The following is a 14,547-nucleotide window of genomic DNA, read 5'->3' on the forward strand; positions in this document are numbered from 1 at the left end:
ATAACTGGAATTGTTTGCAGTTCAATCAATCAATTCAGTCAATCTTTCAGTTTTCTATCAAGATCTAGGTACATTTATGCATTATCAGTACAGTAAAGGTTTTTTTAAAATCCGGACCACCTGAGAATTTTTTTATCTGGAAAAAATGTTTCATTAATAAATATCAACATTTACCTGTTCATCTCTTTTTTATTCTCCACAAATTTGAATTTTAAAGTACTGCCTGGGAATCTCGAAAATCCAGAGCAACCCCAGTCCCTGTGCAGTCCGGATTTTAGGACTTTTACTGCACTGTTTTCATCTTATCCTTGGAAAAATAAAAGCAATATCTTAGTATAACAGTAGAATACACTGGAATTACTCAGCAGGTCAATGTAGTATTCATCTAAACCGAATTAATGTTTCATACAGTGACCTATTTTCAAAATTCACAATAATAAAAGTTTTAATGAAGGGTCATTAAGCCGAAATTTTAATGGTGTTTCTCACATATGCTCCCTGACATTTTGAGCATATCTCTTCCTGATTTTATTTCAGAATGTTTGCTTTTTGCAATATTTTGTTTTGGTATTCCTGATTTGGTTAGTGTAATTGTACCATATTAAAATGGTAATCCCTGTCCTTTGTAATTTTGTTGTATATAGAGCATGAGGGTCCGTGACCTTATAATATATTTTATTGATGTCATCCAAACTAAAATTAAGTTAACAAGACTTTTAAGTTAAATACTATGAAGGCAGTATTACTCAGTGAAGCAATATTGAGTCTAACAATGTCACTAAATGTTGTTGAGTAAATTTTATAGAACTAATTTTTTTAAGTTATAAAATGTAAGGTTCTGTTGAGTTCAAATTCAACTAAGCATGATAATTAGAATGTTGCACTTGGCTTATGGATCCCTGCTTGGGATCATGTAAAAAATTAACCAAATTACACTGATGCTAAATTGTGAACTCCTTTGGAACTGAGGGTTACCAAGCCTTGCTACATATTTCTAGATGTATCATGTTTAACTGAGCTGTAGAGCTGCTGTATTACAGCCAATTCAGAAAGCTGACATAATGATTTCACTATTTATATATGCTTATGTATCTTGCCTGATAAATGGGTCAGATTTTGTAAAGTAAAAGTCTAGGGGAAATGAGGGTTTGTCAGAGAAGGATAGGTTCATGTTTAATTTAAAAGCATTATCTTAAGTTGAAGTTTTTTTTTTAAATGAGGCTATTGGGGTAGGAGTTGCTATGAAAAATGGATAAAATATAAAATTTTGAGTACAATAATGAATCTTTCGAAAAGTTTATAAGAACCGAGGTGTATGCAGGTTTGGTCTCCACAAAGCAAACCTGTTGGCATTGAAAAGGATGCTTTCATTGGTTGCCTATTGGAGTGAGGAAAGGCAAGGAAAGACTTGAAGCTTTGTACTACTTTTGCTTAAGACCATGATTCATAAAAGTATCTAAAGTGATTAATGAACTAGAAAGTAATGCATATTTTCAGCAAATGTGTGCAGTAGAGCAAAATTTTAAAAGCAAGAGATTTAAAATGATGTGCATCAAGTGATTGTATGTAGAGTAACTATTTAGACTGTCATTATTCTTCCAACCATACTCTTGCAAAATCTGTTATATTTACTTAGAAGACTGGATTGAATCTCAATCCAATAAATAATCTAGATTGCCATTCAGAATTCATTCATTTTGGTACCAAGCACAAAACCCAAGCCATAGGAGTGACAACATGAGCTGAAACAAAATTGCCAGGAAACCAGGCTTTCATGATGTGTTATTAGTTTCTATGACCCTTTCTCCCATTTGTAATAAATAATTATTTTTAAATGTAACAGACTGATCTGGAACAATTAAAACCAGCATCTACCTTTGATATGGACAAATTGAAGTCTACCATTAAGCAGTTTGTAAGAGATTGGAGTGAAGATGGCAAGGCTGAGCGGGATGCTTGTTATCAGCCAATAATTGAAGAAATCGTAAAACAGTTCCCTCAAGATGAATGGTATATTAATTGTTTCACATGTCTTCAACTTTGAAATCAAGATGTATATCTTTTATTTGTCTTATTAATATTTTCATCTCAGCATCCTATACAGTATAATGTAACAAATATTCAATCTGTTTTACACTGAATTAACTCATTTTAACCATGAGAACAGTGAGGTCGTATGGTTGAGCTCTGCCCTTAGAAGGGAAAAACTAAGCATTGATCTTTACTATAATGTGCATGTATCTAGAGACTGAGGACAAAATTTGGATCAGCAATGGTTAAATAGCTAATTATTATATATTGCATTATCTTTTGAAGAACACCTGTATTTGGTGGGGTGCATCTACAACCCAGCAAAAATTATTATCTCCAAGAGACCAGGGAGATTATAAACAACCAGGCAAAATGTTTTGCCAGAATTTTAATTTCCTTGACTTAAATTAATAAAATTAGGATGCAAAGTAAAATTACAGAAAACATCTTCATTAGTAACTGACAACATTTATAAGTTAAGGAGCAAATTTTCTATGCTAGCATTATTGCTGTTTTATGTTTTTATTAATGTTATAACAAACTAAAAATAATCATGTATTTAATTTTGTTTTCTTGGTAATTTTGTAAATAGAAAGTATATGTCTAAACAGTACAAATAGATAACCCATTTTGCTGATAAAAATGGATCAGTGAATTTATGAAAGGAGTGAAATGCAAAAATCTGCAGATGCTGTAATTGTAGAAAAAACACAAAAAATGCTGGAAGATCTCAGCAGGTGATAGAGCATCCATAGGAGGTAAAGATATGTAACTAACGTTTATAAGGTATGCCTTGAAGGGTTCAGGCCCAAAATGTGGGTATTTATCTTTACCTCCAATGGACACCTTGACCTGATGAGTTCCTTCAGCACATTTGTGTTTTTAGCGTATCAGTGAAGTCAGATTTCAATAAATTGCATATACAATCAAGTTCAAAAACTGCCTTTGTGATATAATACTGATCCAAGCTCATTTTGGAACCAAACATCTCTGATTCCACTGTAATTACAAGATTTTATTCCAAACACATTGAGGTATTTCCAAAACAGTTGGACTTAAGAGAGTTGATTAATTTGAATAAATTATTGTTTTTGTAATGGATTTTTTCATTAATTATGCTTCATTTGAACTAATATTTTTACTTCAGCATGTGAGTGTACTTAACCTTGTGAGTGTATCTTTTCTTGATCTTCCTCTTTTCAGAAGTTCCCTTCTTTCAACCAAGCCACATTTCTTGTGGCAAAGAGAACTGAGAATCTTGCTTTCAGTTTATCCTGCTTGTCACTTTTGCTAACATGAGAACAGTCATAGGAACCTTCAAATTTAATATGTTTTGCTCTCAAAAGAAGAAACTTTAGCCCCTATGTTTGTATGCTGTTCATTTGCCTCATTATAATGACTGAGAAGTGAACCTACATTCATCAATCCATGGTGTCCTGTACTGAATTGATACTATAGCGCCATCTAGCAGAATAACATAAAAAGAAATGGCTTTGTATTTCCTCATGAACTGATGCAGGATAAATACCATTTAATTTTTAGCAGTGATACAAAATTTCCAAACTTGTATCCAAAAATACATTGAGTAAAAATGAGCCAACTGTTGTTTATGTGTATCAAGTAGTCAGTTACTAGGAGTTGCCATAAGTGATTACAAGAGTCCTCCATTTGCACAGAAAATATTAGAGTAGAAATTGTCAAACAAAGCATTGTCTTAGTTATAATTGAAAGCAAGATTTGTAAGGTTAATTGATGTTTTTGAGGATTCAGTGAGGTTAACAAATTAAAAATCCATGCAACCATTTGAAATATCCTGTGAAATGATCATGATAAATGTTTAATTTTTTATCTTAGATCTTATACATCAAATTGTTTTCTTTTGGTTTGTCAATGCAGCAATCCTACAGATTTTAACATACTTGTACCAGGAGCAGGACTTGGCAGACTGGCCTGGGAAATTGCTCGACTGGGTTATAGTTGCCAGGGTAATGAATGGAGTCTATATATGCTCTTCTGTTCACATTTTGTACTCAACAGGTAGAGTATTATATTAGAACTTGAGTCCTATTTAATGCAGTGCATGATTTTAAAGTATTCTATTGAAATTATTAAATGGCATTTGTTTTGGAATCTCAAAACAAATTAGAGAAATGCAGTAAAGAATAAGTATATAAACAAACAAAGTATAGGTGGACATTGCTAATGCCAAATTTGGAGTAATCATGTGCAGTTTTAGTTTCTTAACTTCAGGAAAGTTACTAAGATTGAAAGAGAGCAGAGAAGATTGACAAGGATGTTGTCAGAACCAGAAGCTGAGTTACAGTGGAAGTTTAAATAGGTTAGGACTTTAGTCCCTGGAGCATTGGATGATAAGGTGAGATTTGATAGAGGTATACAAAATTATGAGGGGTAGAGACAGGGCAAATGAATGCAGGCTTTTTCCACTGAGGTTTGGGGAGACAAGAACAAGAGTGAAAGGTGAAATGTTTAAAGGGACCAATAGGAGGAACTTCTTCATGCAGAAACTGGTGAGAGTGTGAAACAGGTTGCCAGCTGAAGTGGCGAGTGTGGGGTCAATTTCAATATTTAATAAAAATCTGCATAGTTAATACATGAGAGGGGTATGGAGGGCTATGGTTCGGGTGCAGGCCTAATAATAGTTTGGCACAGTTTATATGCGCCAAAGGGCCTCTTTCTGTTCTCCAGTGTTTTGTGGTTCTTGATATCAGGGAAAGTGAATTGTGAGGTAACAAAAGTATTGAAAGAGAAATAGACTGGTTAAGCAAGTGGACAGGAATATGGAAATGAAATATAATGCGGAAAAAATGAAGTAGGAAGAATAGGAAAAGAAATTAAGTTAAAAGAAACTAATAACTGCTGATGTATGGACCTTGGTTTGCTGTTCTATAAAACTTAAAAAAAACACAGGCAATTAGGAAAGTGGTATATTGCACTTTATTGATTGGGGTAGACATACAAAAGTAAGGATATTTCAATACAATGGAGCCACAATGAGACACTGCAATTTTACCTAAAAGGTAATAAAATGCAGTTTCACCAGATAAATAACTAGGATAAGGGTTATCCTTGGAGCCATAGATTACTCAACTCAGAAATAGGACCATTGGCCTGTCTATTTCCTAACGTGCACCTGAATTATAATCCTCCATACCCTTCACAACCATGTATCTATCCAAATTTCTCTTGTACGTTGCAATTGAACCCACATCCACCACTTCTGCTGGCAGCTTGTTCCATATTCTCACCATCCTCTGAGAGAATTTCTCCTTAAATATTTCACCCTGAATCCATGTTCTCTCATTCTTGTCTCGCCCAATATCAGTGGAAAAAGCCTGCATTCATTTGCCCTATCTATTCTCATAATTTTATATACCTCTATCAAATCTCCATTCATTCCCTGACACTCCAGGAAATAAAGTCCTTTTCAACCTTTCACTGTAATTCGCCTCCTCATGTTCTGGCAACATTCTTATCAATTTTTCTCTGCACTTTTTCAATCTTATTGATATCTTCCTAGTAGGTAGGTGACCAAAACTGCTCACATTACTCCAAATTTTGCTTCACCAGTGTCTTGTGCAACTTCAAAATTGCATCCCAAATCTTATCCTCAATACTTTGATTTATAAAGGCCAACATGCTAAAAGCTCTCTTTTTGGCCCAATTTACCTGTGATGTCACTTTTAAGGAATTGTGCACCTGTATTCCTAGATCCCTCACACATCCACATTAAATTCCAGCTTCCATTTTGCAGCCCATTTTTCCAGGTGGTCCAGCTCCCCCCAATCTGTCATCTGTAAATGCTCCAATTTACCACATTTTTATCCATGTTGTTGATTATAGATGACAAATAATGGACTCAACAATGATCACTTGTCACAGGCCTCCAATCAGAGTTGCAATCATCTACTGCCATTTTCTGGCTTCTGTAAAGCAACGTTGAATCCAATTTACAACCTCACCTTGAATACTGAGTGCCTGAACCTTCTTAACCAACCTCCTGTGAGGGACCTTATCAATGGTTTTATTAAAGTCCATGTACACAACATACACTGCCTTTCCTTCTTGAACTTACCAGGTGGCCTAAAATGCTCAAAGCTCTGTTGACTCTCCTGAATCAATCTTCTTCTCTCCAAGTATTGTATATATTCAGTTTCATTGGATTCCCTCCAGTAACTTACCCACTACTGATGTCAGGCTTGCCAGCCTTTTAATTTCCTGGATTATTCTTAGATAACAGACCAATGTTAGCTATCCTTTTATCCTCCAGCACCTCACCCATGGCTAAGGATGTTTTAAATACCTCTGCTAGGGTTAGATACCTCTGCACTAGCCTCCCTCAAGGTCCAAAGGAATATCTTGTCAGGTCATGGAGATTTAACTACCCTTAATTGCCTTAACACAGCAAATACTTCTTTGTAATCTGTAAAGGGTCCATAACCTCACTGTTCCTTTGACTAATTTCTATACATTGTGTTCATCTTATAGGTAAATAAAGACCCAAAACATCCATTTAAGATCTCCTCTATCTCTTGGTTCTATGCATAGATGACTACTCTGATCTTCAAGAGAACTAATTTAGTCCCATGCTATTCTTTTCATTGAAGCCCTTGGGATTTTCTTTCACCTCATTTGCACGAATCACCTTGTCTTTTAAGATTTCTGATTTCCTTCTTAAGTGTTTTCTTGCATTTGTTATATTCCTCAGGGACCTTGCTGCCTCTGCCTTCATCTTCTTCCTAACCAGCGTCTCAATCTCAAAAACCAAAGTTGCTTATACCTGTTGTGGGCTTGCCTTTAACTCTGCTCCCAAAATATCACCTTTTAAGTCTTATCAAGCACACTTTTGCCAGAAAGCAATCTGTATCCTTCTACATTGGCGAGATCCTTCCTGATACCATCAAAATTGGCCTTTCTCCATTTGGAATCTTAAACCAAGTACTGTACCTATACTTTTCCATAATTATTTTGAATCTAACAGCATTATGATCACTAGATCCCAAGTTTTCCCTTACACTCACTTCCATCAACTGCCCTGTCTCCTTCTCTAATAGGAGATCCAGTAAGGCATTTTTTCAGTTGAGACCTATATAACTGTATCTCTCACACACACACACACACACACACACACACACACACACACACACACACACACACACACACACACACACACACTCACACAGCCCTTTTACAGTATGAGAGTCCCAGTCAACGTGTAAAGTTAATTATTTATTATCACAACCTTGTGTTTGTTACGATGGTCTGCTATATCTAACATGTGCTCTTCCAGTTCTTACTGGTGGATGATCTGTAATATAATCCTATCATCATGGACCTCCATCTCTCATTCCTCAGTTCCACATTTATTGTCTCAGCAGATGAGTCAGTGTGTCCAGTCTGACCACTGCTATTTTTTTCCTGACTTACATCAACGCCTCTCTCCCTTTCACCCCTCCCTCTAACAGTAGCTCAGAACATTAAACTGCCAGTTCTACCCCTTCTGCAACCGAGTCTCACTAATGGCCACAATGTAATAATTCCATGTGTTGTTCCTCACTCTAAGCTCATCCACCTTCCTTATAATACTATACATTAAAATAAACTCAACTAAGAACATTATTCCTCCCATGCTCAATCTTTCTATTTCTGTCTTTGACTGCAGGCTTAACAACATTTTTTCTACAATCACTTCACTATCTGGTTTCCATCTTTCTGTTTCATTAGTTTAAACCTCCTTGAGCAGTACTAAGAAACTTGTAGTTCAGATGTAAAGCAGCCCACCAGTAAAGGTTTCTCCTACCTTGGAAAAGAGACCAATTTTCCAAAAATCTGAAGCCTTCACCATCACTTTAACCACGTATTAAGATGAATTATCCTTAAATTTCTAACTTCAGCTCCTTCCCTGTAACTCCTGCATAGCACTCCCTCAATCTCCCAAATGGTACTTGAAGAGAGAATAATTTTGGATTGAATTTACAAATTATCAAAAGAGAAGATAGATGGTGAGAGTGCCATTCCTCAGATTGAAGAGGCGAGAAGTAGGGATGATCATTGAAGACTAATAGTTCAAGGTTCCTTTTATTGTAATGTAATATGCATGATATATTTTGTTTTTTGTCTGCCATAAGGCAAGCAAAGAGTTCCCATGGACATTGCCCAGCACCCCTAAACAATAAGAGAAAGAAAGAAAAGAGAGTCCCCTTCAGTGTCTCTGGATTCATCTCCAGTGCTCCCGCAGCCTCAGCAATCCGAGCTCCAGATCAAACCACTGATGCAATCTGGAAGCCTTCCATCACTTGAGGCCTTTCATGGGCCATACTTGCTCTCAGCACCCTCTCGAATCCTGATTCCGATACTTGGTTCCCATGAGCCAGTCTTCTGCGACCTGTGTGGGTTCTTCGAACACTGAGCCCCCTCACTGGTCACTGTCCTGTAGGGTCTTTTCCAAGGCTTCTCCTTCTTAACAGGATGTTCTCCCCATTTCTGGTGCCCTGCACTGGTCTGCTTCTTCCCCAGATCCTGCAACCCTGCTTGGTAAGTTGCCCAGCACAGGATCCTTCTTGGTTGCAGGATTAAGAAAGGAATGCTGTCAGCTCCCTTAACAGATCATTTAAAACCTGCATTGGAGCAGTCAGTGGTAGGACCAGGTGGTAGGTCCCGGTGGAGCACCTCTGTGTCTCCGTTCTCTGCTTTCCTGGGTCCGCAGCAGCGGCAGTGCAGGTGTAACGTCAGCTCCAGCAGCACTGCCATTTTTATTTCTTGATGAGATAGTTCTTTATTCCATGTGTTGAACATCTTTGGAATTCTCTAGGTGGGTTGCTGTGAATACTTTGTCATTGAGAATACTGAACTCTTAGATTTTTGGCTAGGAACTGAGGGATGTGTGGATCATGCAGGAAAATGAATATAAAGTATGGCATCAGATATAACTGAGTTTGTGAAGCAGCCTCAAGGGGCTGTAACAAGAAGTTATTGATTGGTACTTACTGAATTCCCTGATCTTATGTTTTATTTCACTTTTTTTTTAACATGAATTACAGTCCTTAATTTAATTTGTCAATTTCCTTTTTTTTTAAAGATGTTCGGGAGTTAATACAATGACAATCTATCCCTGGATCCACCAATTTAGTAACAATAAACGATCAGCTGATCAGATTCGACCAATCCATTTTCCTGATGTTAATTCTCACAGTCTTCCATCTCATGCTAATTTTTCAATGACAGCGGGAGATTTTCAGGAAATATATACTGAACCAAGTAAGCACACCGTTTTTGATCTTCTGTGAATGTTATTTGTGCATTTTCTCAAATATTTAATAATAGATTGTAAATTAATTAAGAAACCTTGTAGCTTTTTTAACATGATATTTTATTGCAAAATTGGTTGTATTATTAATATATTATTTAGTGACCTGGATCACATTGAATCCATCCCCTGTCTGCCATCACCATCCATCGTTCCTTTGCACAGACATCCACCTGGTCCAGATTTGGATATCAAATGTCACTTTCCTTAGATATCTGCAGGTCCAGCCAGCAATGTGGACACAGGCAAGAGATAATAGGTGGATATGGCAGGGAGAACACAAGAAAACAGGTGATGGGGCAGATAGCTCTGTGAATGGAGAGGGAAGGGGATGGGGAGCTGGACGAAAGGAGACAGAGGGATAGGGAAGAGAGGGAGAATGGGGAATAGTCGACCAGAATCTGGAGATGTTGATGCCTTCTGGTTGCAGAATGCCCAGTATATTAGATATTGCTCCTCAAATTTATGGGTTTCCCTGGTTTGGCAATGCATGAGCCCATGGACAGACATGTTGGCACAGGAGTGGGGGAAAAAATTGAAATGGTTGGCCACTGGGAGATCCTAGTCATTGATGCAGATAGAGTGATGGTGTTCAGCAAAGTGTGAGCAACAGCCATGCAGGACAGGTATTTAAAATCCTTGTGGGGGCCAAACTGGGAGGCCTGGAACCAGAGCTAGAATCCACGAGGCACAAGAAAATTAACAAACTTTTGTAAATACTTGGATATCGCATTGATAATGTTGAAATCTAATAAATATTAGTCCTTGTATATACTGTGAACAAATCACAAAATTAATATGAAGGAAGTATGGTGGTGAAAGAACCAATTGGAACAATGGCTTCTGACACAAAATGATAGCTTTTTTCATAGATTTACTCAAATTATACATCCTTAAAAGCTATAATTAAGAATTGTATTTTATACTTCTCTCTTCTATAAATTTCATCTGCTTCTTTTCTGCCACAGTGTCATCGCTATCATCTTTCAGTCTGTTATTATCTTCATTGGTGTTTATTATTCTTTGAAATTTTATGCAAAGTGCAAATATGGGAATTCAACCACATCTGATATCAATAGATAGTGAAAAATGTAGTGGTCACAATATTGCTGTCTGGGGAACATCAATATCAAGGGCCTCAATTTTATTAATCAAACTTTTCTGTAAATCTTTAGCAAGTTCTTTCGGAAAACCCAGATTGGAAATATTTACTGAATTCCTTTTTCAGCCTATTGTTACCCCAGCAAAAAAAAAGTCACTTTGTTTAGTTAGACAATTTCCCTTCAACAATTTGGTGCTGCTATCCTTTCTTAATTAAAGTTCCTTTAAGTTTCTATTCTTTCTTTCCCCCGATTGTTCTTGAAACTACAACTGAAGTTAAAGTTGACTATCGTGGAGGAATGTTAGCATTCCTTTAAGTTTCTATTCTTTCTTTCCCCCGATTGTTCTTGAAACTACAACTGAAGTTAAAGTTGACTATCGTGGAGGAATGTTAGCATTCCTTTAAGTTTCTATTCTTTCTTTCCCCCGATTGTTCTTGAAACTACAACTGAAGTTAAAGTTGACTATTGTGGAGGAATGTTAGCATTCCTTTAAGTTTCTATTCTTTCTTTCCCCCGATTGTTCTTGAAACTACAACTGAAGTTAAAGTTGACTATCGTGGAGGAATGTTAGCATTCCTTTAAGTTTCTATTCTTTCTTTCCCCCGATTGTTCTTGAAACTACAACTGAAGTTAAAGTTGACTATCGTGGAGGAATGTTAGCATTCCTTTAAGTTTCTATTCTTTCTTTCCCCCGATTGTTCTTGAAACTACAACTGAAGTTAAAGTTGACTATCGTGGAGGAATGTTAGCATTCCTTTAAGTTGCTATTCTTTCTTTCCCCCGATTGTTCTTGAAACTACAACTGAAGTTAAAGTTGACTATCGTGGAGGAATGTTAGCATTCCTTTAAGTTTCTATTCTTTCTTTCCCCCGATTGTTCTTGAAACTACAACTGAAGTTAAAGTTGACTATCGTGGAGGAATGTTAGCATTCCTTTAAGTTGCTATTCTTTCTTTCCCCCGATTGTTCTTGAAACTACAACTGAAGTTAAAGTTGACTATCGTGGAGGAATGTTAGCATTCCTTTAAGTTTCTATTCTTTCTTTCCCCCGATTGTTCTTGAAACTACAACTGAAGTTAAAGTTGACTATCGTGGAGGAATGTTAGCATTCCTTTAAGTTGCTATTCTTTCTTTCCCCCGATTGTTCTTGAAACTACAACTGAAGTTAAAGTTGACTATCGTGGAGGAATGTTAGCATTCCTTTAAGTTTCTATTCTTTCTTTCCCCCGATTGTTCTTGAAACTACAACTGAAGTTAAAGTTGACTATCGTGGAGGAATGTTAGCATTCCTTTAAGTTGCTATTCTTTCTTTCCCCCGATTGTTCTTGAAACTACAACTGAAGTTAAAGTTGACTCTCGTGGAGGAATGTTAGCATTCCTTTAAGTTTCTATTCTTTCTTTCCCCCGATTGTTCTTGAAACTACAACTGAAGTTAAAGTTGACTATCGTGGAGGAATGTTAGCATTCCTTTAAGTTGCTATTCTTTCTTTCCCCCGATTGTTCTTGAAACTACAACTGAAGTTAAAGTTGACTATCGTGGAGGAATGTTAGCATTCCTTTAAGTTTCTATTCTTTCTTTCCCCCGATTGTTCTTGAAACTACAACTGAAGTTAAAGTTGACTATCGTGGAGGAATGTTAGCATTCCTTTAAGTTGCTATTCTTTCTTTCCCCCGATTGTTCTTGAAACTACAACTGAAGTTAAAGTTGACTATCGTGGAGGAATGTTAGTATTCCTTTAAGTTTCTATTCTTTCTTTCCCCCGATTGTTCTTGAAACTACAACTGAAGTTAAAGTTGAGGATTGGAAACTTACAGCAAACCCCACCTACTCAGAAGACAGTTCAGGTACTTGTTTAAGCATAGCTGGTCTTTCTTAGTCTCCAAGCCAATTTTTACACCATCCAGTATGTTTGCTCATTCAACTGATATTTTGGGAGCATCTTTGGTATGATCTAATGTAATGTTCTCATTTATTTTTTCAATTGTCCCTTCTTTCACTATGCACAGACTAGCCTATGTTATAAATCTGATTCAGCCATCTGAATTATAACAAATACCTCAGTGTCTTGAATCTAAATCGTGTGCATTAGCTATTTTTATAAAAGTGGAAGAAAAATTTGTTTCAGTTTTCTTATTTTACAAATGGAAATTTACTAGCATTTTCTTATCTACAGATGCGTGGGATTGTGTGGCAACGTGTTTTTTTATCGACACAGCCCATAATGTTGTTGATTATATTGAAACAATATGGAAGATTCTTAAATGTGGGGGAATTTGGATAAATCTTGGTAAGTGCTATCTGAATAACCTGTTTACATGTAATATTGTTTGCATTTTGGTAACCATTGAAAATAATATCCATTGATGAATGTTACACTGATAAATTGAGTGTATATCTCAGGGCTTCAGACCGAAATGTCTTAATGTTTGAATCCGGCTCTGGAATTAATAATACTGCAGCATTCTCTGTTATAGAATATTTCCATTCTTAAACCTCTAGTGTATAAATTAATGCTGAAAAATCATGAACCTAGTTTCTGAGGAAATCATCTTTTTGTATGTCTTGTTCTGTTTTCTCCAGAAATAATTATCACAACTGCCTTGATTCCTTGAGGGGATAGCCATATCAAAGTAAAATGTGAACATAATGGTATCTGCATTAATAAATGTTCTACAACAATATTAAATGTAACAGAGCACTAGTGGTATTTTAAATTATGTTCCTCTGATGCTTTTCCACCTATTTCCTTATATAGACAACACAAATACTTCGTGCAAAGTGCAAAACCTGATAAAGAAAGCACCTTGAAGACTCTTTGTAGGTGACCATTATTCTGCAGATTGTTTTATTTTACCTTTTTTAATTTTATATATAAACTAAGCAGATTAGAGAAGTGACATAAACCAAACTGTATATCATCAGGATGAAATGCTCATTTATGGAATTATTAATGATTTGAATGGAGAAGAAAATGGATATTCATCTTGTTCTCCTCAAATTAATTCTGACATTAGTCGGCAGGTTCAGGCTACAGTAGAAGTACTGTTTGTTCAGATGGTTACATCAAACAAACATGTCTGTGTTTACATTGAAAATATATTGAAGAGATGTTTTATTTTAAAAAAAAATGTAAATATGTAACTAAGAAATGTGCACTTCAGTTTTAATTGTTGACATAACAATTATATATTTAATATATTTTCCTAATTTATATTTTGTTCTCAAAGGGCTTGAACTAAATAGTTCCAAATTAATGTTTCATGTTTTTGATTGTATTTGTTTGAGTATATGCATTAGTATCAAAAGTAGGACTGTCACTATTTTAAAAAGCTGTCCCAAGAATGCATAGAGGAAGCATACCCTTGGACTAACAGTGCTGTTTTTCCACACAGTAACATGACCCTGCTCTGCATTCTAAATTTTATATAATTTCCACCTGATTATCTGTGCCTTTTCAGATCCACATCTATTTTTTAATCCATAGTATTATTCAGCAATTACTTTTGTAAGCATTTTTCTGTTTAATTTCATGCCTTCCCTCTACTTTTTGTTGAAACTTCATCTTTGCCAATCTTTTCAATTAGTAATACAACTTTTAGTATGCTTTATTCCACATGTCCATAATAAGTGGGAAGATTTTTTTTCCCATTTCCTCATCCTGTTAATCTTGCTCTTGAATTATGTATTCCCTTCACAAACTAAATAGATGTTTTATCACCATATTATACACTTCAAAAAGCATTTTAAGGATCTTGATCATGTCTCCCTTTTATTTTGTAAAATAAAATTTATTCTGAAATGTGTTCATAACAAAGCATTTTATCACTTGTCGCTGTTTTCTAAATTCTCCATTATATTGGTCTGCAAACTTTAAATGTTTTTCAAACAATGAATCAGAATTGAATTATTTTCGATGTATTCAGATATTGTCAGACACGTGACCACAAAAATAATTTTTGTACAGAACAGGGTGGCACAGTTGGCTTAGCGGTTATCGCAATGCCTTTACAGCGCCAGAGATTGGGACCAATGTTTGAATCCCACGCTGTCTGTAAAGAGTTGGTATGTTCTTTCCACGTCTGCATGGGT

At 35.9% G+C, this 14,547-nt stretch overlaps 1 protein-coding gene across 6 annotated transcripts in view; it reads left to right on the plus strand.

The window, feature by feature from the left end:
* Nucleotides 1-14,547, plus strand: part of carnmt1 (carnosine N-methyltransferase 1) — a 52,335-nt gene that overhangs the window by 13,263 nt on the left and 24,525 nt on the right. For 3 of the 6 annotated variants that reach the window (XM_069930691.1, XM_069930665.1, XM_069930656.1), the window contains exons 3-6: nucleotides 1,844-2,010; nucleotides 3,928-4,068; nucleotides 9,128-9,306; nucleotides 12,632-12,745. In XM_069930691.1, coding sequence (XP_069786792.1) covers nucleotides 1,844-2,010; nucleotides 3,928-4,068; nucleotides 9,128-9,306; nucleotides 12,632-12,745 — 601 coding nt within the window. Of the gene's footprint in view, nucleotides 1-1,843; nucleotides 2,011-3,927; nucleotides 4,069-9,127; nucleotides 9,307-12,631; nucleotides 12,746-13,038; nucleotides 13,108-13,213; nucleotides 13,278-14,547 lie in introns of those variants that run through there. The other 3 variants (XR_011355525.1, XM_069930678.1, XM_069930683.1) reach the window with 2 other exon arrangements.

This window comes from Narcine bancroftii, chromosome 1, assembly GCF_036971445.1.
Source record: "Narcine bancroftii isolate sNarBan1 chromosome 1, sNarBan1.hap1, whole genome shotgun sequence".
In the NCBI taxonomy this organism is placed as follows: domain Eukaryota; kingdom Metazoa; phylum Chordata; class Chondrichthyes; order Torpediniformes; family Narcinidae; genus Narcine; species Narcine bancroftii.